Source organism: Balaenoptera borealis (assembly GCF_965194805.1).
Source record: "Balaenoptera borealis genome assembly, chromosome: 11".
Taxonomy (NCBI): domain Eukaryota; kingdom Metazoa; phylum Chordata; class Mammalia; order Artiodactyla; family Balaenopteridae; genus Balaenoptera; species Balaenoptera borealis.
Window position 1 is genome coordinate 667539 of NC_138868.1, and position 19608 is coordinate 687146.

Consider the following 19608-nt stretch of genomic DNA (forward strand, 5'->3'; position numbering starts at 1 on the left):
TACCCTGGGGAGGTGAGGGGTCTCCTTTCCACAGCCCGGAGCAGGGGCCCTGGGGAGCCGGTGAGAAGGGCTGTTGGAGCAGGAGGCCCAGCGAGCGCGGCCGGCGCTTTGCCAGCGGGGCTGCCTCGGCCGCGGGCCGGGTGGGCGGGGCTGGCGGGGCTCGCCGTGCCTCCTGCAGCTGTGCCCGTCTCGCCTGTTCTCCCTCGACACGTCCTTCCACGTCTGCTCCTGGAACCTTAGACTTACGGGCGCCTTTGAGAGGTGGGGGTCGCTTTGGCGTGGGTTCAGGCCCTTCTGAGGCCCTCCCTGAGTGGCCGTGCCCTGCAGGTGCTGAAGGTCGCCATCCTGGCGGAGAAGTACGCCGTGGACTACACGTGGTACGTGGACACCATCCTGAACCTGATCCGCATCGCGGGCGACTACGTGAGCGAGGAGGTGTGGTACCGCGTCATCCAGATCGTCATCAACCGGGACGACGTGCAGGGCTACGCTGCCAAGACGGTGTTTGAGGTGTGGCCCCGCCCCGCCCCCGCCAGCCTTCCCGCAGGCCGGGCTCCGGCACTGCTCCTGCCTCCGCTGGAGTCTCAGTGCCCTCTCTCCCTGATTTCAGCACGGCGGCCCCGGGTGGGAGGCTCTCGGTCAGCGAGCGGCCTCCTGAGCAAGCTGCCCGGGCCGGGGCCTCGGGCTGGCCTCTGTGTGTCCGAGAGCAAGCGTGGGGCCGCCACGGGGGGTTCGCGGTCTCCGTCGGCGAGGGCCGTGTGCCCCCACCCCTGCCCAGGGCCCAAGCGTCAGTTTTTGGGAGCAGCTCTCATTCCAGGGGTGGGGTCGGCCCCGGCCCTGCCCGTGGGGCTCCCCTGCTACTGATTCCTCTGCCGAAGTGGCCAGGAGGGAGGATGGGGCGGGGAGTGCATTCGGGAGGGGCTCAGCAGGCTCCCCGGGAAGGCAGCCTGAGCCCGCTCTCCTGGCTCGTCACGCGGCTCGGTGGCTTTCTCCGGAGGCCGAGCGCTACCGGTGCCTCCTCTGCCTGGGCACCAGGCTCACCGCGTGTGCTCTTCCGTAGGCGCTGCAGGCCCCAGCATGCCACGAGAACCTGGTCAAAGTCGGTGGCTACATCCTAGGGGAGTTTGGGAACTTGATAGCAGGAGACCCGAGATCCAGGTGAGTCACCCGGGGGCCGGGAGTCCCGCGTCCAGTGCCGGGCCTGTGCCCAGTGGTTCTCACCCGATGGCCTAGTAGAGGCCAGCTGATGTCCCGAGCTCCCCAGGACAGCCCGGAGCGAGGGCACGTCCACTCTGGTTGACTGTACGGAACACGGGGATTCTGGGGGGAAAGGAGGCGTGGCCGATGGCCAGCGCTCTTCAGAGGGAAGCCTGGGCTCGGCCTGGAGCCGGAACGCGCAGGTTCTGGCGGAGCGTGGGCTCACCTCCCCGCGTCACTCCGCGCTCACTCCCCGTCCGGCGGGGACGCGCGGGGGTCAGGCTCCGGCGGGGTGGGCCAGGCGGGGCGTGAGGCGTGGCGGTGACGCCGTGCCCCGTGTGCCCCCCCCAGCCCCCTGACCCAGTTCCACCTGCTGCACTCCAAGTTCCACCTGTGCAGCGTCCCCACCAGGGCGCTCCTCCTGTCCACCTACATCAAGTTCGTGAACCTCTTCCCGGAGGTGAAGGGCACCATCCAGGACGTGCTGCGCAGTGACAGCCAGCTGAAGAACGCTGACGTGGAGCTGCAGCAGCGCGCCGTCGAGTACCTGCGGCTCAGCACCGTCGCCAGCACCGACATCCTGGTGCGCCACGCTGCTCTCTTCCCCCACGCCTCGCCTTGGCCGCCCTGTCTGGGGGCCGGGGGCCATGGGGCTTTGTGCTGCGCTCACCCAGGACTCCTTTCCCCCCAGGCGACTGTCCTGGAGGAGATGCCTCCGTTTCCAGAACGTGAGTCTTCTATCCTGGCCAAGCTCAAGAAGAAGAAGGGCCCCAGCACGGTGACTGACCTGGAGGAGGCCAAGCGGGAGAGGAGCGCCGACGTCAATGGGGGCCCTGAGCCCGCCCCGTCCAGCACCAGCGCCGCGGTGGGTCGCCTCCTGAGGGCCGTACCCTGCGTGAGCTCCTGGGGCACCTGGTCCCCGAGATCCGTGACCCTGGACTGTTGTCGTTGGGGGGCGGGCTGACCCAGACACCTGTGTCTGTCGGCCAGACTGTGTCTGTCGGATGGTTGTCTGGGGTCCGCGGTCAGCTCCCACGTCTCCCCTCGGCTTTGGATTTAGAAGGCGTGGTCACCCGTCTCTTGCACGACTGCCGTATAGTCCCGTGCCGCTCGCTGGTTTCCAGTGGACCCGCCTCCTGCTGTCCTCAGAGGTTTTTCACTAGTGAGCACATCAGAGCGCGCGTGCTGTTCGCGCACGATGCCCTGAGAACGTGTCCTTCGGCGTTCGTCGGGGAACATGCCGTTTGGAGAGTTGGGTTTCCTCTCTCGGCTCGCTGGAGGGAGCCCGGGGCGCAGGTGCGTGAGCCCGGCTGGGCAGCAGCCCCCGTGGCCCTGCGCGCGGCTCCCGAGGACCTTGGGCTTTACGCTTGGCCCGTCGGGAGGCAGCCTGGAGAGCTGTGTCTCCCCTCCAGGACGCCGGTCCAGCGCCATGGACGGTGCTGCTTACACTGTCCGGCGGCGTCTGTGAGGGCGGCGCATGCCCGCGTGCGGACGGCCTGGGGCCCGGGTGGTTTGCTCATCCAGCGCGTGCTCGTGTCTGAGTCCTGGTGCTCTGCGGGGGGCCGCTCGCCTGGCTCCACATCTCCCTGTGTGCCCCGGGGCCTCGGGCCCGCCGTGCGGCCTGTGCTCAGACCTGGCCTGGCCCTTGACTTGGGGCCCCGTCATAGTCAGGACCTCTCACCTGAGCCCTGATACCTTCTCTCCAGGGGCGCCCTTCGTGGCCCTGTGGATGTGAGTTCCCGTTTGTCCTCGCGGCTCAGGGAGCTGGGGCAGGGGGAAGGCCTTGACGGGGCTGGGGAGTTGAGGCAGAAGCAGCAGGACAGAAGAGGCTGGGGTCCCTCCTGGCTGGGATTCTCCTCCTGGTGTCTTCTTTCTCCTGTCTTCAAACTCAGAAGGGAGGCCCCGCCTCAAAGTGGCATTGAGATGTCTGGATTTTACAAGAAAACCTGTGACGCCTTTTGCTTTGTGTAATATCGGCCAGAATGCCTTTTGTTTAGGCTCACAGGTCACGCCAGGAAGTGATTTTCTTTGTGGCCTTCCTGGGAGCTCAGCTCAGCTGTGGCTTCGGGGTGCTTGTCTGTGCGCCTTGAGGGTGGCTGTCTGGAGGCCGCCAGTCCTCCTGGGGCTTTGGGCTGGCGGAGGAGCCCGGAGCCGCCCTGCGCCCTGTGGTGTGCGGTGCTTCGAGCGGGTGTGACCTGTGCAGAGTGGGTGCCAGGCCGGCTCCTTGGGGAGGGTCTCCCCGAGTCCTGAGAAGAGGCGGGGGGTCCCAGTGCTGCAGGGTGGAGCCTGCACGTGGGGTCTGGGGAGGGAGCAGGCGTCCTAGCGGGGCCTCCCCAAGGAGCAGCCTTGCTTTTGTCTGTCCGTGTTTGACTTAACGGGACAGAAGGGTTTTCCTACTTTAAAAAGCATTTGCGCTGTTCTTCGGGAACCAGTGGAGACATTGTGCAGTAGGTGGCAGAGGTGCAGTGACCCCGTCAGGCTGCGGGTTCTGCGGCCCAGGCAGAGGCCTTTCTCGCGTCACTCACAGGAGGCTCGGGGCCCCCCGGGAGCAGCTCCTAACCTTGGGTGGCCAGGCTCCCGAAGGTGGCCTCGCTGGCGGGAGGCTGTTGTGAGGGGCTGTGTGTGCGGGAGTGTCGTCCCAGGTGCAGGGCCGAGAGCCCCCGTGGCCGTTTCATCCAGACTCTCCCCGACGGCGCAGAAGCTTCTGATGAAGCTCGACAGCTCCTCTGGGGCCCCCTCCCCTTCTCCTGGGGAGCCCGGCCTGGCCTGTCCGCTCTACCCAGGAGCCCCTTGCACCCGGAGCCGCCCGCTTCCGGCCGCAGGGTGGGCCTGGCGTGCTGCCTGCCCTGGAGCCCCGGGAAGGAGGGCCCGGCACGCGGAGCGGAGCTCTCAGCCGGCTCAGGCCCACGTCCTCTCTGCGGGACGGGACACGTGTTCTGTGACGCCTCTTTTGTCTCAGCGTGGAATCCATACAGAAGATCGTCTGCCTACATGTGTGATTTTGCTAGAAATTCAGTGCAGTGCTCTAAATATAAAAGGGAAATAAGTAGTTATTTATGCTAACGTAATGATTCCTGCGTGTACGTCCTCAGCATGGCCTGAGGGCGGACTGGCCAGTGCCCAGGGTGGGTGCATCCACACTCCTGAGAAAGAAAGGGCGTTGGCCTCCTTTGGCTCTCAGCGTGGCTGCCAGCGTGGCCGCGTTCCTGGAAAGATGAGGGAGTGTGTCGTAAAACCGAGCAAGATGTTCACTGCAGTGACCAAAAGCAGCTCTCGGATGTAGCCTCAGGTGACTGTAAGTGGATATTTGCCCTCAGGACGGTCCAGTGGGACATTTAAGCGTCATTCCAGATGAGTTCTCACAGGCCTGGTTCTTGCTGCGACACGATCCTCGTGGTCATCAGGACCCTGCACGTTTCTGGAACGTGTCCGCCCTGGCAGGGGCGGCGCCAGCTCTCTGTGCAGCCGGTGGGGGGACGTCTGGGGAGTGAGCGTATGGTGAGTGCACTGTGGTGTCTCCTGTGTGAGTCTGGAGAGTGATTTGGGAAGGGCTTTGGCTTTGTTCTTTGTCTTTTGCCTAGGATCAAAAAGCAGCTATTTAGGCACAACATTGTAAATCAGCTATACTTCAACAACAACAAAAAAAGACAAAACAAGGAAAAAAGCAATTATTTAAAAACAAAACCCTGTTCTGCAGGCGTTTTATCTGCTTTTTCTCTGCAACGAAATGGAACATAGAAACGATTAGGACGCACCCTCCTAAGCCGCTTGCTTTCACTCCTGTCGTGTTCGCAGCCTGGTTACGTGGTTCACAGTGACGTGCGCGGGCTCCTCTCTGCCGCCCGACGCCCCTGTTCAGGGTGAGGGGGGCGCAGGAGCCTCCGCGCTGACCCCCCCCGCCCTCTCTTCCAGTCCACGCCGTCTCCGTCAGCAGACCTCCTGGGGCTGGGCCCTGCGCCCCCCGTGCCCACCGGACCGCCACCCTCCGCCGGCGGGCTGCTCGTGGACGTTTTCTCAGACTCACCCTCCGCGGTCGCTCCCCTGGCTCCCGGCTCCGAGGACAACTTCGCCAGGTAGTCTGCCGCCTGCCTCCCGAGGACAGGGGCTCCCCCCGCCCCTGCCAGGCCTGTGCCCTGGGCGCCCTGCCCTCAGGGAGGAAGGAGGCTCAGGCTCTGGGCGGGTGAGGGAGCGGCGGGCGCCCCGCGTGCTCTCTGCTGCTGTGGGCTGCGCCTGCCCTGCCGGACGCTTGTACTCTGCTCTCCGTGCTGTGCCCCTGGGCTCTCTGATCACGCCCCGTGTCTGCCCTCCAGGCACCTAGCTTTTTTTTTTGAAGAAACGCTCTTCAGTTCACAGTCACTGCTTTGTCCTGTGGGGTCTGCTTCCAAGGCCCACTTCCTGCTCCTCCGCTGACCCGTTCCATCCTTGTCACCTCTGTCTGACCGGTGTCCCGACGTTCACACCCCTGCTGTGGGCCAGCAGAGTCCTGCGTGCGGTCGACTTGGCCCCGTTCCCCCACTTTGAAGGCGAAATCCCAGGCTGCTCTTGGCCGTGCTTTGCTGCGCGGGTCCTGTCGCTTTTCCCTGCTTGCTCTGTGTCCCCCTGTCTCTGCGGATCTAAATCCAGCCAGGAGGTGGGGGCCGCCCTCCGAGAGGAGCGTGGGTGTGAGTTCTGTTGTCTCCGAGGAGCGGCTGCTTGTCCTCGGTCTTTGTGACCACGGAAGAGTTCTTGGGTTGTCTAGTTTCTCCAGTCTCTCTCCGTTCACCCCGCGTGCTAATTCGTCTTTCCTGTTGCTTGTTGGAAATGACTGGGGAAGGGCAGGTTTGCAGTGCCGCTGGTTGTCCGTCTCTGGCTGAAAACAGACTCTCTTTTTTTTAAACTGAGGTATAGTTAGTTGGTTTACAACATCATATTAGTGTCAGGTGTACAACGTAGGGACTCAACTGTTTTAGGTTATATTCCGTTTAAAGTTATTACAAAATAGTGGCTGTATTTCCCTGTGCTGTACAATATGTCCTTGTAGCTTATCTATCTTATGCATAGCAGGTTGTACCTCTTACTCCCGTACCCTGTCTTCCCTCTCTCCTCTTCCTTCTCCCTGCTGGTAACCACTAGTTTGTTCTCTATATCTGTGAGTCTGTTTCTGCTTTGTTATATTCATTTATTTTTCAGATTCCACACGTGAATGGCAGCATGCAGTATTTGTCTTTCTCTGTCTGACTTATTGCACTTAGCATGACGCCCTCCAAGTCCATCCATGTTGCAAATGACAGAATTTCATTTTTGTTATGGCTGACTGAGTGAGTGTGTGTATGTGTGTGTGTGTGTGTATTCCATTGTATATTATACCACATCTTGATCCACTCATCCGCTGACAGACACTTAGGTTGCTTCCATATCTTCACTTGTGTAAATAATGCTGCTGTGAATATTGGGGTGTGTGTATCTTTTCAAATTAGTGTTTTCATTCTCCTTGAATATACCCAGGACTGGAATTGCTGGATCATGTGGTAGCTGTATTTTTAGTTTTTGGAGGAACCTCCATACTGTTCTCCAGTGTTTGCACCAGTTTACGTCCCCACCAACAGTGTGCCAGGGCTCCCTTTTCTCCACGTCCTCGTCAGCATTTGTTACTTGTGGGCTTCTTGCTGATGCCATTCTGACAGGTGTGACGTGTTGTCTCTTTGTGGGTTTGATCCCCGTTTCCCTGATGACCAGTGATGTTGAGCATCTTTTCATGTGCCTGTTGGCATCTGTATGTCTTCTTTGGAAAAATGTCTATTCAGGTCTTCTGCCTGTTTTTTAATTGGGTTGTTTGGTTTTTCGATATTGGGTTGTATGAGCTGCTTATATGTTTTGGAAATTAGCCTCTTATTGGTCTTACCATTTGCAAATATTTTCTCCCATTCAGTAGGTTGTCTTTTTGTTTTGTTGATGATTTCCTTTGCTGTGCAAAAGCTTTTAAGTTTAATTAGGTCTCGTTTATCTTCGCATTTGTTTCCTTTGCCTTAGGAGCAGATCCAAGAAAATATTTGCTGCGGTTTATGTCAAAGTGTGCTCTGCCTGTGTTCTCTTCTAGGAGTTTTATGGTTTCAGGCTTACATGTCAGTCTTTAATCCATTCTGAGTTTATTTTTGTATGTAGCGTGAGATGTTCTAGGCTCATGCTTTTCCACGTAGCTGTCCAGCTTTCCCAGCACCAGGGGAAGGGGGAGCGGGGGAGAGGGGAGGGGAGGACGGGAGGCGCGGGGAGGGCCGCCTGGGTGTAGGCGTGGGTGTGCGTGGCCTGCGCACAGCCCCGGTGGCATGTCAGGTGGCCGAGCCTGTGGGCCGACCTGAACAGACGTGTGTGCTTTTGCCGTGGCGCCCGTGTCCTGAGTCAGTGGAAGCTGTTCACGGTTGAGCAGCACCTTCATGGAAGGCAGACGACCTGCTCCTGCGGTCATTCCTTGGTTGCGCCGTGTCACCCTCTCAGCTTACCTCCCATCTCTAGCGGGCGCTTTTAATGGTGTTTGTTGGAATATTTGCTGCTTTTCCCTTCCCTCATGTCCCAGAGAGGTTTTTCTGGTCTTCGTGTTCTTTAAACCCTTTTTCAAAACTGATCTTGGTATTTTCGGTGGGTGGGTGGCTTTGAGTGACTCACATGCTGTCCCTTGTCCCCCAGGTTTGTCTGTAAAAATAATGGTGTGTTGTTTGAAAACCAGCTTCTTCAGATTGGACTGAAGTCTGAGTTTCGGCAGAATTTAGGTACGTGTTTTACTTTACTTAATGAAAACTTCTCTTAGAAGTTATGAGGAGAAAGTATTTCCAAATCACATATCTCAAAAGGGTCTAGTTTCTAGAATATATAGAGGACTCCAAATCAACAACAGAAAAACAACCCAGTTGAGAAATGGGCAAAAGTCTTAGACATTTCTCTAAGGAAGACATTCAGATGTCCAAAAGAGCATGAAAAGGTGCCCAGCATCACTAATAGTCTGAGAAACGCAATCAGACCCGTCGAGGTACCAGCTCACACGCATCAGCACGGCTGCTGTAAAAAACAAAACAAGTGTTGGCGAGGACGTAGGGAAATTGGAAGCTTGTGCGCTGGGGGGATGTATTTGCTGCTGTGGCAAACAGTCTGGAGGTTTCTTAAAAAACTAAAAATAGAACTCCCATATATATGACCTAGCAATCCCACTTCTGGGTATTTACCCAAAAGAATTGAAAGGAAAGCAGCGACTGGAACAGGTACTCGCACGCCCACGTTCACAGTCACCAAAGGGTGGAGGCAACCCGAGTGTCCGTCCATTTGAGTGGATACACAAAATGTGGTTTAAACACACAACGGAACACTACTCAGCCTTAAAAAGGAAGGAAACTGTGACACAGGCTACACAGGGTGAACCTTGAGGACGTTACACTCAGTGAAATAATCCAGTCACAGGAGGACAAATGCTGTCTGATTCCACTCCCAGGAGGTCCCTGGAGGAGTCAGATCCATAGAGACAGGAAGTAGACGGTGGGGCCCGGGGTGGGGGAGGGGAGGGGAGTGAGTGTTCATGGGGACAGAGCGTCCGTTTGGGAAGACCGAACGTTCCGGGGATGATGGTGGGGAAGGTAACACGACCATGTGCATGTGCTTCGTGCCCCGCCTTGTGCACCTAGACGTGGCTGAGATGGTAAATTGCAGGCTGTATACTGTATGTTTTACCCCATTTTTAAAAAAAGCCTTCTGTTTCCCCCAGCCCCCCAAAATTATGCCCACTGACTACTGGGGCTGCTGCCGAGGGGCCCTGTGGGCTGCTGGCCCCGCCTCCCTCTTGGCACCATCGTGGAGCCTTGTCTGCGGAAACGAGTGGAGGGTGGGAAGGCAGCGCGTCTGCCCCGCAGGGCCCCTCAGACTCCTTCTCACTGAGGACGGACGGAGGTGTTGGTTTCTCATTTGATGAAGGGGTTAGACTCCGGGCCACGGTGGCGTCAGCCAGGAGCCGTGGTGTTTCTTAGGCTGTGGGAGAGGCATGCCCACCTGTGCGTCCTTTTCAGGAGGTTGGAAGTTCACGTTCCATTCTGAGTTCTGAGGGCGTAAAGACGTTCACAGAGGTCTGTGTGGCGGTTTCTGCTGTGCTGGCTCCGAGCCCCCCAAGTGCCGAGGCCGCGGGCTCGGGGCGGCACTTGTGTGGGGCGGGGGCTGTGGCGCGGGAACAAGCTCCTCTGCTTCCTTCCAGGCCGGATGTTCATATTTTACGGTAATAAGACCTCCACGCAGTTCCTGAGCTTTACTCCTACGCTCATCTGTTCGGACGACCTCCAGGCCAATATCCTTGGTTCCGTTGCCCCTCGGCCCCTGGCAGAAGCGGGTGGAGGGTAGACTAGGAGGACGTTTCCAGGTGCTGTTACTGCAGCCTCAGGGGGCCTTCCCACACTCAACGTTGCTTGTTTATGACGCTGGTGAAGTTCATGCAGGCCTGTTCCGGCCTCCACATCCGCTGGGGCTCTGGTCTCCTTGGGGAGTCTCCCAGGGAGCTGCTGCCCAGGCAGAGCGAGTGATGGGCCACCTGGGACGAGCTGCGACCGGAGACAGTCCCATATAAACGGCAGAACTGGGACGTGAGCTTCTCCAGCCCGTCAGCCTTGCCATCCAGGTGTCTTGTTCCCGCGAGGACGGGCCGCCCGGGTAAAGTGAGGGAGAAGGAGGCCCAGCTTGACCACCAAGGATGCCGCCTTCCCTGGAAAAGCCGTGTGAAGCGGGAACCTCCTTACTACAGGCCAGATCTATTTTTATTTTAAGATAAGCACGTTTTAAACGTGGACCGTTAAAGCTAAGTGTTTCGGGATAGTCATTAAAAACACACGTACGGCAGGTTTCGTCCGAGGTCAGGATGTGAGCGCCGACTCCTGCCGGGCCCCTTCTGGAGCCTCTCTGACCTCGGGGCTCACGGGGCTCAGCCTGTGTTCCCAGCGTCGCCACAGCTTCCTTGACACACGCACATCTGAGCCTGCAGACCAAGCCCGTGGACCCCACCGTGGATGGGGGCGCGCAGGTGCAGCAGGCCGTCAACATAGAGTGTGTGTCCGACTTCACCGAGGCGCCCGTCCTCAACATCCAGTTCAGGTGGGAGCCCCGGCCGAGGCACCAGCCGCTCTTGCTGGCCGCGGGGGTGTCAGGCTGGGCTGGTGCGTGGCTGTGACGTGGGACCTCTGCATCCTTCCTTCAGAGGGTGTGGTGAGGACCGAGGGGTGACCTGCCGTGCACACTCCGGCGTCTGCTACAGGGGGTGTGGGAAGTGGGGGAGGGAAAGCGTGCCCGGGGTCTGGGACGCCGGGTGGGCGGGGCCTTCTTCCCAAGGCCCGGAGCTTTCAGGCCAGAGACCGAGGGCCTGTTGCGCCGCGGCGCTGCCCGGCCTGCTGCCCCAGAGGTCAGCTGCAGGGTGGTGGGCCCTCCAGGTCCTCGTCGGGTGTGTGAGCCCCTGTGTGTTGTACTCTGAGCACACAGGCCGGTTTGATGATTTTTTGTGCCGTGTCTGTGTTGCTTCTCGGCTCGTTCCTGCCATCTTTCAGTGACTGCGGTAGAGTGTGCACACCAGCCTTCCCTGCTGGCTATTTGTAAGGTTAAATTTTGAAAAAGCACCTTTCCAAATACGAAGTATACAGAGACCTGCAGATGGTGTACTTTGTAAAATATAGGGAAATAGACGTGCAGAATTTTTGTTTCATTCCGTAGGCGCACTGTTTTCTTTTAGTCTTTTCATGGAAAAAAGAAAAAACCCACATGATTTAAACTTGGAGTTGTAGGACATGGACTGCTCGGGAATGGGAAGAGGTGGCGCCTGTCCCCGGTGGTGCGACCAGCCCGGCAGCCTTGGCCGGGGGTGGCAAGGGCACGTTCCCCGACGTCCTCGGCCATCGATGACGGTGCGCCGGAGATGGACCAGCCTCCCTGGAGTCCCGGGCTGCCCTTCCAGATCTCTCCGCCCCACCTTTTGCACGCGGCCCCTCTGTGCCCTGGAGGTGGCATGCTCGGGACCTGGACTCTTCCCAGCATGCCTCTGTGTTGCTCACAGGTATGGGGGAACCTTTCAGAATGTGTCTGTGAAGCTGCCTATCACACTCAACAAGTTTTTCCAGCCCACGGAAATGGCTTCTCAGGATTTCTTCCAGCGCTGGAAGCAGCTGAGCAAGTGAGTGGCGCCCTGTGCCCCCGGATGGGCGGGGGGCCTCGGCTCTGTCTCAGCTGACGGCACCCGCGCTGGCCTCTGTTTCCCACAGTCCTCAGCAGGAAGTGCAGAATATCTTCAAGGCGAAGCATCCAATGGACACAGAGATCACCAAAGCCAAGGTAAAGGTCTTGCTGTGGATGTTCCCAGGGTCGGGACACGACCGGAGCCCTCGGAGGAGGCTGGCGGGTTCTCCCCTCAGAGAACCCTCCACCTCTGCTGGCGCCGGTGCAAGGGGCTCCTGTTTCTCCCGGTTCTTCCCACAGATTATTGGCTTTGGTTCTGCACTCCTAGAGGAAGTCGATCCTAATCCTGCAAACTTTGTGGGAGCCGGTATCATACACACCAAAACCACCCAGATTGGATGCTTACTGCGTTTGGAGCCGAATCTGCAAGCCCAGGTCAAGCACCTTGAGGGAATCGCTGAATACGCTTAAATTTTTTTTTTTTTTTTTTTTTTTTACTGTGGTGTAATTCATACACAGTGAGATGTGCAGATAGATCCCAAATGTGGTAGTTTGATGTGTTTCGACAGATGTGTACACCTGTGTAACCACCACCACCTGTTGGTGCGTGTAACATTTCCACTGCCCCAGAAAGTTCCCTGGCACGCCCGCATCAGCCCCGGCCTCCCTAGGAGGCAGCGCCGTGTGGCCCAGTGTGGGGCCTGCCTGGCCCCGGGCTCCAGCAGTCACCGTGTTGCTGCCGTGTCCACGGTGGGTCCTCGTGGATCACGTGGCCCTCCTTTACGGGGAGGTGCCACGCTGGTTTGCCCAGCCCTCCTGTCGATGGACATCAGGCTGCCCCTGTTTCAGGAGGCATTGAATAGGGCTGCTGCAAACATCCGGGCGTGCCTTTGTGTAGGACACGGACTGCTTGGGAACGGGAAGAGGTGGCGCCTGTCCCCGGCGGTGCCACCAGCCCGTGTTTTCATTTCACATGGGGAACAGTCAGGGTGGGATTGCCGGCTCATGGGGTCCGGGCACGGTAAGCATTGCTGCCCCGACAGCGATGCGGTCTCAGACGCCCACCAGCCACGCGTGAAGGTTCCAGTTGGTCCACATGCACACGAGCACTTGTTATTGTCAAGCTGTTTTATTTTTGCCACTGAAAGCGTGTTCGATGGCTTGAGTCTGTCAACAGTGGGCGCCTCCAGGGAAGGGCTGAGCAGGGGGCCTTGAGGGGCCGCGGGGCAGGGCTGGCCCCACAGTGTCTGCCCTGGCACCGCCACTGACCTGCTGTGTCCTCTGTTTCAGATGTACCGACTCACGCTGCGGACGAGTAGAGAAACCGTCTCTCAGAGATTGTGTGAATTGCTTTCGGAACAGTTTTAATCAACAAGGACAGAGGGTCAGGCTCCTGTGTCTGCGTTTTTCTTCATCTCCACTATCGTCTTCGTTGCCATGCTGCAAGTCCATGCCCTGTCTAGCGTCGCAGCCCGGGCGCCTCCCAGCCCTGCTTCTCTGGCCTCGTCCCTTCTGGGGATGGATGGGGAGCCTGTGTGCCGCTGAGGAAGAACAGGCTCAACCTGGACCCAGCCGGCCTGCCCAGTCAGGAGGAGAGGGGCGTGGATCCCGGGATCCACTCTTATAGAAATCAAGACAGTTCTGTGGCTAAGTCTACAAATTAAAGGGAATTTAGAAGTTTGAATGAAAATGGAAAGTTTTTTGAAATTTTATCAAGATGCTGGTGCTATCTTACTGATAGTTCATCTCTGATGCTCTGAGAGGAGAGGCGGCATTCTGTCTGCCATGGGAATAGATCTTGGCTACTTGGATGGGAGACGGGGAGGTGGCCCAGGGTCTGATGGGTATGTCCACATGGGGCCCAAGCGCCGACCTCGGCCAGGGTGAGAGCACAGTGCCTGGGGGCTTGCCGGGGCCGGGTTCTGAATCTAGAAGTTAGACAGGGTTGTGTTCTCAATGACAATCAACAAAAACACGTATCCTGGCTAGATTTAATTGTATTTTCCTTTTTCCCAGCACTGTGTTCTTAAAGTGAGATTTGTAAAGCCGCCTGACTGAGACCTTATGTGTGCAGTGCTGGGGGGAGGGTTCCTGGTGGCTCTAGAGGGTGTGTACCTAACCTCATGCATCTTTGGGTTTCAAATGAGTGCACCGTCACCACAGTGGCCCAGGACTGGTTCCTGATTGTAATGGCAGCGTTTGTTGTGGGCCAACAGAGAAGATTTCTGGAAGGCGAGCTGGTCTCTTCCCTGTGCAGTGGCCTAAATGTGCCGGGGTCATGATTGCAGGCTGGGGTGCTGTGGACCTTGGCCTGTGCAGTGGGAGGAGGGAGGCCTGCGTGTGGTCAGGAAGCAGAGAGCAGAGCGGGCATGAGCTGGCACCTGTCCCCGCCCCCGCCCCGTGCGCGCGGCTCTCACGTGCCGTCCCCTGCGCCTCGAGATGCCGAGGCGGGGGCCCGTGTCCTGTTAGCGGCAGATGCACCAGGTGGGCGGCAGGCACAGGCTGCAGGTTTGTCCTCGACAGACAACGTCTGCTTTCGGCACTGAGGGGCCCAGGGAGAGCTGGGGCCCTTGTTGGTTACCCTGGCTTTCCAGCAGGGACCGGGCTCCCTGCCGCGCGGTGGGGAAAACCATGTGGGGCAGGGCAACACAGTGGCCCTCTGCCGTGGTGCGGGTCGCGGGGAGGCAGCTTCTGGGAGTCGCCATGCGGGTACTGGGGCCCCCCGCGCTGCGGACGCCCCACTCAAGGTTCCCACACCCACCAGCCTGTGCGGCCCCTGCAGCGCGCAGTTGTGGAGGCTGAGGCCTTGCGCGTGTGGCAGCGTGGCCGCTGGTGGCACCGCTTTGCACTGCAGACGGATGGCATGGCCGTCGTGCTTTTGTTCAAGGTGCTGGACGGTGTGCGGTGCTTGGGCTCCAGTGTTCGGACTGCCAGCTCAGGGCTGGTTTCTTATGTCAGCCGACGCCCTCCCTCCACCCACCGTTCTGGGTGAGCATCCATCAGCAAAGAAGAACAAATGCTGGGATGGCGATCGGAATGTGTGTGGTCTTTGGAGGGAAAGGCGCCCGGCACACGGCTCGAGGTCCCGTCCTGTGGGGCTGCATGGGGCGCTGAGAACCGATGACACGGGCCCGTCGTCCGGAACCTGTTCCCCAGTCACGGGGCTGGAAGCTTAGGTGTGTCGAGGTGACGTGCCTTTTGTTCTGCACTTGGGTTTGGGACGTGGGTTGAGCCTGTGGGACTCATCCTGGTGGGGCCCGCGGCCTGGCCTCGGCTCCCCCAACTCCATGGTGCGCGTTGGGGGCCTGCCTTCTGGAGGCCTGGGTCTAGGGGACCAGTGGGCCCAGGGGTTCCTTCCTGGGGAGTGAGCCTGCTGAGCTCAGGCGGGGTGACCCCAGCCACAGGCAGGGTACAGGGTCCCACGGGACGGAGGGCCTCACAGGAGAGTAGTCCTGAGCTGGGAAGGGTGAGAGGGCCTGCAGGGGAGGGGAGGGGAGGGGAGGGGAAGGCTGGGGGCCCGCAGTGGCATCCCTTCTTGGTCCAGACTGGTGCGGGTCCAGCCCCATGGGCCGGCCGTGGGTCTGGGGACTCAGGAATGCCCGAGGGGCGTGGGAGACAGCAGGAACAGAGCTCAGGAGCCTTTGTGCCTTGACCAGTGCCAGTTTATTTGTTGTCTGTTCACGCGGGGCTCATGGTGCACAGGCGCCTGGTGTCCCCTCCCCAGGGTGAGCTTTGTTGGTGGGCAGGCGGTGACGCTGGCCTCTCCCTTCCCTTCCCCGACTCCAGGGCCCCTCTCCTCGCTGTGACCCGAGCCTCTCCCCAACCCTTCTCTGCTTGGGCAGCCCCTGTCTCCCCAGGAACCCCCTCTGCAGCAGCCTTCCCGGCTCCTGCCACCGGGGGCGGAGTTCTGGTCCCGGCAGGACCGGACGGCTGCCCTCAAAGGCCGGGAGGCTGTGTGGAGGAGCGTGGGCAGTGCCCCGTGCAGTCCCAAGGCTGGCAGTCCAGTGCAGCCTGCTGGGTTTGGTCAGGGTCTGCACGACCCCCGCCTGCAGCCCCTTTCTCTTCAGATGCCCGGGGGAGCTGCATCTGAGGGCTCTTTGAGGCCATGCCCTGTGCCTAGGAAAGGGGCTGCTGGGCACAGTGAGTCGGGGTGAGCGGGTGTCGGGGGCGCGGCTTGGTCCTCACTCCCGGGGCCAGGTCTCTAGTCTCTGCAGCGCTGGGAGCGGCACGTGCAGCTGCTGAATACCTGCAGCGTGAGCGTCAGCCGCTGTCCCCTCACCCTGGGGTCCGGGCAGGGCAGCACGAGCTGCTTCTCGTGGGAGCTGAGCGGGTGGCAGCAGCTACAGTTGGTGTCCACTCGCATGGTGTCGGTGTTGAAGCTGCGGAGGGGCGGCGGCGGGGAGCGCAGGTCAGGGCCGCTGCCTCGGGAGCGCTCCTGCCCCTCCCCGGTCGCTCGGAGAGGTGGACGCCAGGGTCCCAGGCTGCGCCTTCGGGGAGGGGCTGGCCTCGCATCGCTGACCTCCCCGGCTCCCGGCAGGTGTGGTGGAGGTGGGTGCGGGCCGGGGCCACCCGATGGGGCGGCACGCTGCCTGGGCCGGGAGCTCTCGGTGGATCTTCCCCAGCTTCCACTAGGAGCGCCTCTGTCGAGCAGGGCGGGTTCCAAGTCTGGGACCTGGACAAGGACCGCACGGGGCCGACAACTCACCTGGCTGAGGAGGCGCAGACGCCCTCGCAGCGGGTCACCGTCACGTTGGCCGTGCACCCCTGGTAAGTGACCTCTTCCTCAAACTCCCTCACGCTGCAGGTCCCTGGGAGCCGAGAGGCAGGCATCAGACGGCGGCCCCGCGGTGGGGCTGGAGGACAGGCGTGGCCTCTGGGGGCTCCGCTCCTGGCCCTCTCAAGGGCAGGAACTGACATACCTGGCTCTGGGCCTCGGGTTTTTAAATCCCTTTTCCTGTGGCACGGTGATAGTGCCGGCTCCACCAAGGGAAGGCTGCCAGGTGCCCGACAGCTTAGATGATCTGGATGTGGCCGTGTGGGCACCCACCAGCACTTTCGTGCCCACAGTGGCATCTTCCCTGGGCCCCCACCCTGCACTTGGGCCCCTGCCCCAGGCCATCTCCCCTTGTCCGAGCCCCACTGAGCTCAGACCTCATGGCTTTGCATGGGAACAAAGCCTGATACCAAGTCTCTCGTTGTGTGTTTTCTTCCTGAAAGTTGGCTACACTGGGAGTCCCCCAGGGTCAAGGGTTTTCTCAGAGGACGAGGCAGATTCCCAGCACTGGCCCCAGCCTCCCTCTCCACCTCCCCTCCTGGCCTGACACCAACCTGTGGGCAGAGGTGTTTCTGGTCTGCTGGGCTCCGTACCTGCGGTCGGGATTGGGTAGGATATCAGCATCCCCTGAGGGGACACTTGGCGTCACAAGAGCTCCCTGCAGGGGTGTGGACCTGGCTGTGAGCTCTGTCCTGCATCTGTCCCAGGGGACAGACTGTGGTGGGTGCCCCGACAGTCGGCAGAGCAGTGTTGCCATTAGGAGCTGCCAGTGTGGGACTTGAGTGAAAAGGCAAAGACTGGACCGTCTCTCCTGCCTACCCACCTGCCCCCGTCCAAGGTCTCCCTGTGGCCTCGAGCCCTGCCTGCCCTGCTTTTCCAGTGGAGGTGGAACAAGAGGCCCAGCGGGGATGGGGCTCTGGGTACTTCGCTGTGGCTCCCACTGCCCCCAGCTCCCCTCCCCTCCTGAGCTCCTGCTCCCTCGCCCCACGTCCTGGGTCCCCTCTTCATGGGCGGCCTCCACCCCATCCTTGTCCCACAAGAGAAAACACTTCTTTTTTCAACACCGTCATGCGGTGGTGGACAGTCCTGCCGGGGAAAGGCTGGGGGTGTGAGAGGGGAGCCCGCTCCAGGGGACGGGGGCTGTGCAGGGGAGGGGGTGTCCCTGGAGGACAGGGTGGGCTTAGGCAGGCCTGGGGCAGGAAAGTAGAGCAGAGCTGGAGGCACCTGCAGCACTGAGACCTGGGTGGGCGCCAACCCTGGAGTGCAGGTGCCCCGGCCGCTAGTCCCAGCTCGGGCCCCGACGATCACCTGGGGTGAGGCGCGTGCCTGCTTTCTGCAACCAGGGGGAGGGTTGCGAGAGTTGAAACTCAAGGTCCTTCTGAGCTCTGCAGAGGGTCGCTGTAGAAGGCTGCTGAGGGGGTCACCTCAAAGGGAGGCCAGGACTGCAGCAGGGACATGGAGGGGCGGGGGGCTGAGGGAGGCAGGTGCAGGACAGTCAGGCCCTGAGGTGGGGAAGGGGGCCACCTGGGGGAGGCCAGGCGCCCATTTAGGCCAGACTGGAATTCACTGGAGCTGAGCCCTGAGAAGAGGGGAGAAAGGATCTGGGACCTGGCCAAGAAAGGCTGAGGAGAGGCCCCGAGGACACGTAAGCAACATACAGCAGAGGACAGGCTGGAGAGGGGGTTGGGGGAGATGTGACTTGGCCACCGCCTGCTGGTGGGGGCCCTGTCCTTCTAGACACCCCCAGGGCACAGCTGAAGTACCAAAGCTCAGAGACCTGGAATGGCACTCCAGGGCTGGTCAGAGGCCGAGCGGGGGCTCCCCCAGGCTGTGCCCGACCCCGAGTCTGCTCAGTGCCCTGTGCTGCCTGGCCACCCCCAGGCAAGGAAAGTGAAGGCTTTAGGGGGAGGAAAGGAGACACCCCTGCTGCAAGGGCTGGGCCAGCCTCTGGGGGTGTGTGCAGGTCATGATGGGGCGCAGCAGAGGTGGGAGCAGAGGCCGAGAGGCAGTGCCCATAGGGTCATCAGGAAGTGTGAGGGGACGAGAAAAGGCGGAGAGCCCATGGGAGTGACCCAGAGTGTTGTCCAGAGTGGAGAGACAAAGCTGAGAAAAAGTGTGCACCACAGGTCATGAGGTGGCTGCAGAGATGTCACTCACCTGGAGAACTGGGTAGAGATGTGATGAGAGAGGAGATGGATTGGCCCCTGGTGGAAAAGGACCCGGCAGTGGGCAAGGAGGAGCTTCCATGCGCAGTGATGGAGCTGGTCAGGAATACGGTGGCCGGCAACCCGGTGGTACTTGGCTGTCTGGTGGTGAGGTTGGTGGCTGGAGAATTCGGGATGGCTGTCACCCCCAGGGTAGAAGACAGGAGGCCCTGCGTAGGGGCTCGGGTCGTGAGAGAGGTGGGCTGTGAGGTAGTGGACCGAGAGGACAGAGCTGAGGAGGTGGGGTTGCTGGCTGTGGTCCGGGAGGTAGGCAGGACTGTGCTACTGGAAGTGGGGAGAGGGGACAGGGTGGGAGAGGATGGAGGTGAGAAGGAGGACCTGACAGGCATGATGGTGGCTGGGGAAAAGGGGCTGGTAGACAGGGAGGCTGTATGTGATATGGTCACGGGTGCAGAGGGGGAAGGGCTGTGCGGAGCTGAACTAACGGTTGGGATGCTCTGTGAAGTGGAAACCGCTGAAGGTGATGGGGAAGATGATATAAAAGGAGGAGTGGTGTGTGAGGACACGTGAGAAGGAAGAGAGGAAGTCGTGGGCAGGGAGGAGAGAGTGGAGGTGCTGGATGAAGACGAGGAGTAATGTGGAAGATTCGATACAGAAACAGAAGTGGTGAAAGGACTTTGGCTTGGGTTTAGAGGAGTTGGAGAAGATAATGTAGAGCTAAAGCTAGAGTTTTGTGGTAGTACTGTGCTGACCGAGTTCTGGGCTTGGGTGGTCCTTGTTGTGGTCTTTGTCAATGGTGGGGCTGTGGGTGTGACGGTCCCTGTTGTGGTCTTTGTCAGTGGCGGGGCTGTGGGTGTGGCGGTCCCTGTTGTGGTCTTTGTCCGTGGCGGGGTTCTGGGTGTGACGGTCCCTGTTGTGGTCTTTGTCAGTGGCGGGGCTGTGGGTGTGGCGGTCCCTGTTGTGGTCTTTGTCAGTGGCGGGGTTCTGGGTGTGGTGGTCCCTGTTGTGGTCTTTGTCAGTGGCGGGGTTCTGGGTGTGGCAGTCCCTGTTGTGGTCTTTGTCAGTGGTGGGGCTGTGGGTGTGGCGGTCCCTGTTGTGGTCTTTGTCAGTGGCGGGGCTGTGGGTGTGGCGGTCCCTGTTGTGATGTTTGTCAGTGGCGGGGTTCTGGGTGTGACGGTCCCTGTTGTGGACTTTGTCCGTGGCGGGGCTGTGGGTGTGGCGGTCCCTGTTGTGGTCTTTGTCAGTGGCGGGGTGCTGGGTGTGGCGGTCCCTGTTGTGGTCTTTGTCAGTGGTGGGGTTCTGGGTGTGGCG

General features: G+C 60.1%; 2 protein-coding genes across 6 annotated transcripts in view; one reads left to right on the forward strand and one right to left on the reverse strand.

The window, feature by feature from the left end:
- The window catches only part of AP2A2 (adaptor related protein complex 2 subunit alpha 2), a 63222-nt gene extending 50174 nt beyond the window's left edge, over positions 1 to 13048 (forward strand). For 4 of the 5 annotated variants that reach the window (XM_082341981.1, XM_082341982.1, XM_082341985.1 and 1 more), the window contains 12 exons: positions 328 to 510; positions 1061 to 1158; positions 1549 to 1780; positions 1889 to 2062; positions 5110 to 5270; positions 7858 to 7940; positions 9404 to 9493; positions 10167 to 10290; positions 11240 to 11356; positions 11445 to 11514; positions 11659 to 11793; positions 12649 to 13048. In XM_082341981.1, coding sequence (XP_082198107.1) covers positions 328 to 510; positions 1061 to 1158; positions 1549 to 1780; positions 1889 to 2062; positions 5110 to 5270; positions 7858 to 7940; positions 9404 to 9493; positions 10167 to 10290; positions 11240 to 11356; positions 11445 to 11514; positions 11659 to 11793; positions 12649 to 12726 — 1545 coding nt within the window. In that variant the 3' untranslated portion in view covers positions 12727 to 13048. The remainder of the gene's footprint in view (positions 1 to 327; positions 511 to 1060; positions 1159 to 1548; positions 1781 to 1888; positions 2063 to 5109; positions 5271 to 7857; positions 7941 to 9403; positions 9494 to 10166; positions 10291 to 11239; positions 11357 to 11444; positions 11515 to 11658; positions 11794 to 12648) is intronic. The other variant, XM_082341984.1, reaches the window with a different exon arrangement.
- A 1837-nt stretch (positions 13049 to 14885) lies between these two features.
- Positions 14886 to 19278, reverse strand: LOC309604997 (mucin-6-like). Its single transcript, XM_082340093.1, has 4 exons — positions 18290 to 19278; positions 16687 to 16725; positions 16064 to 16166; positions 14886 to 15737 (listed from the first exon to the last, which is right to left on the reverse strand). The coding sequence occupies exons 1-4, from the start codon at positions 18684 to 18686 to the stop codon at positions 15560 to 15562; spliced, it is 717 nt and encodes a 238-aa protein (XP_082196219.1). The 5' UTR covers positions 18687 to 19278; the 3' UTR covers positions 14886 to 15559.
- Between the last annotated feature and the right edge of the window lie 330 nt (positions 19279 to 19608).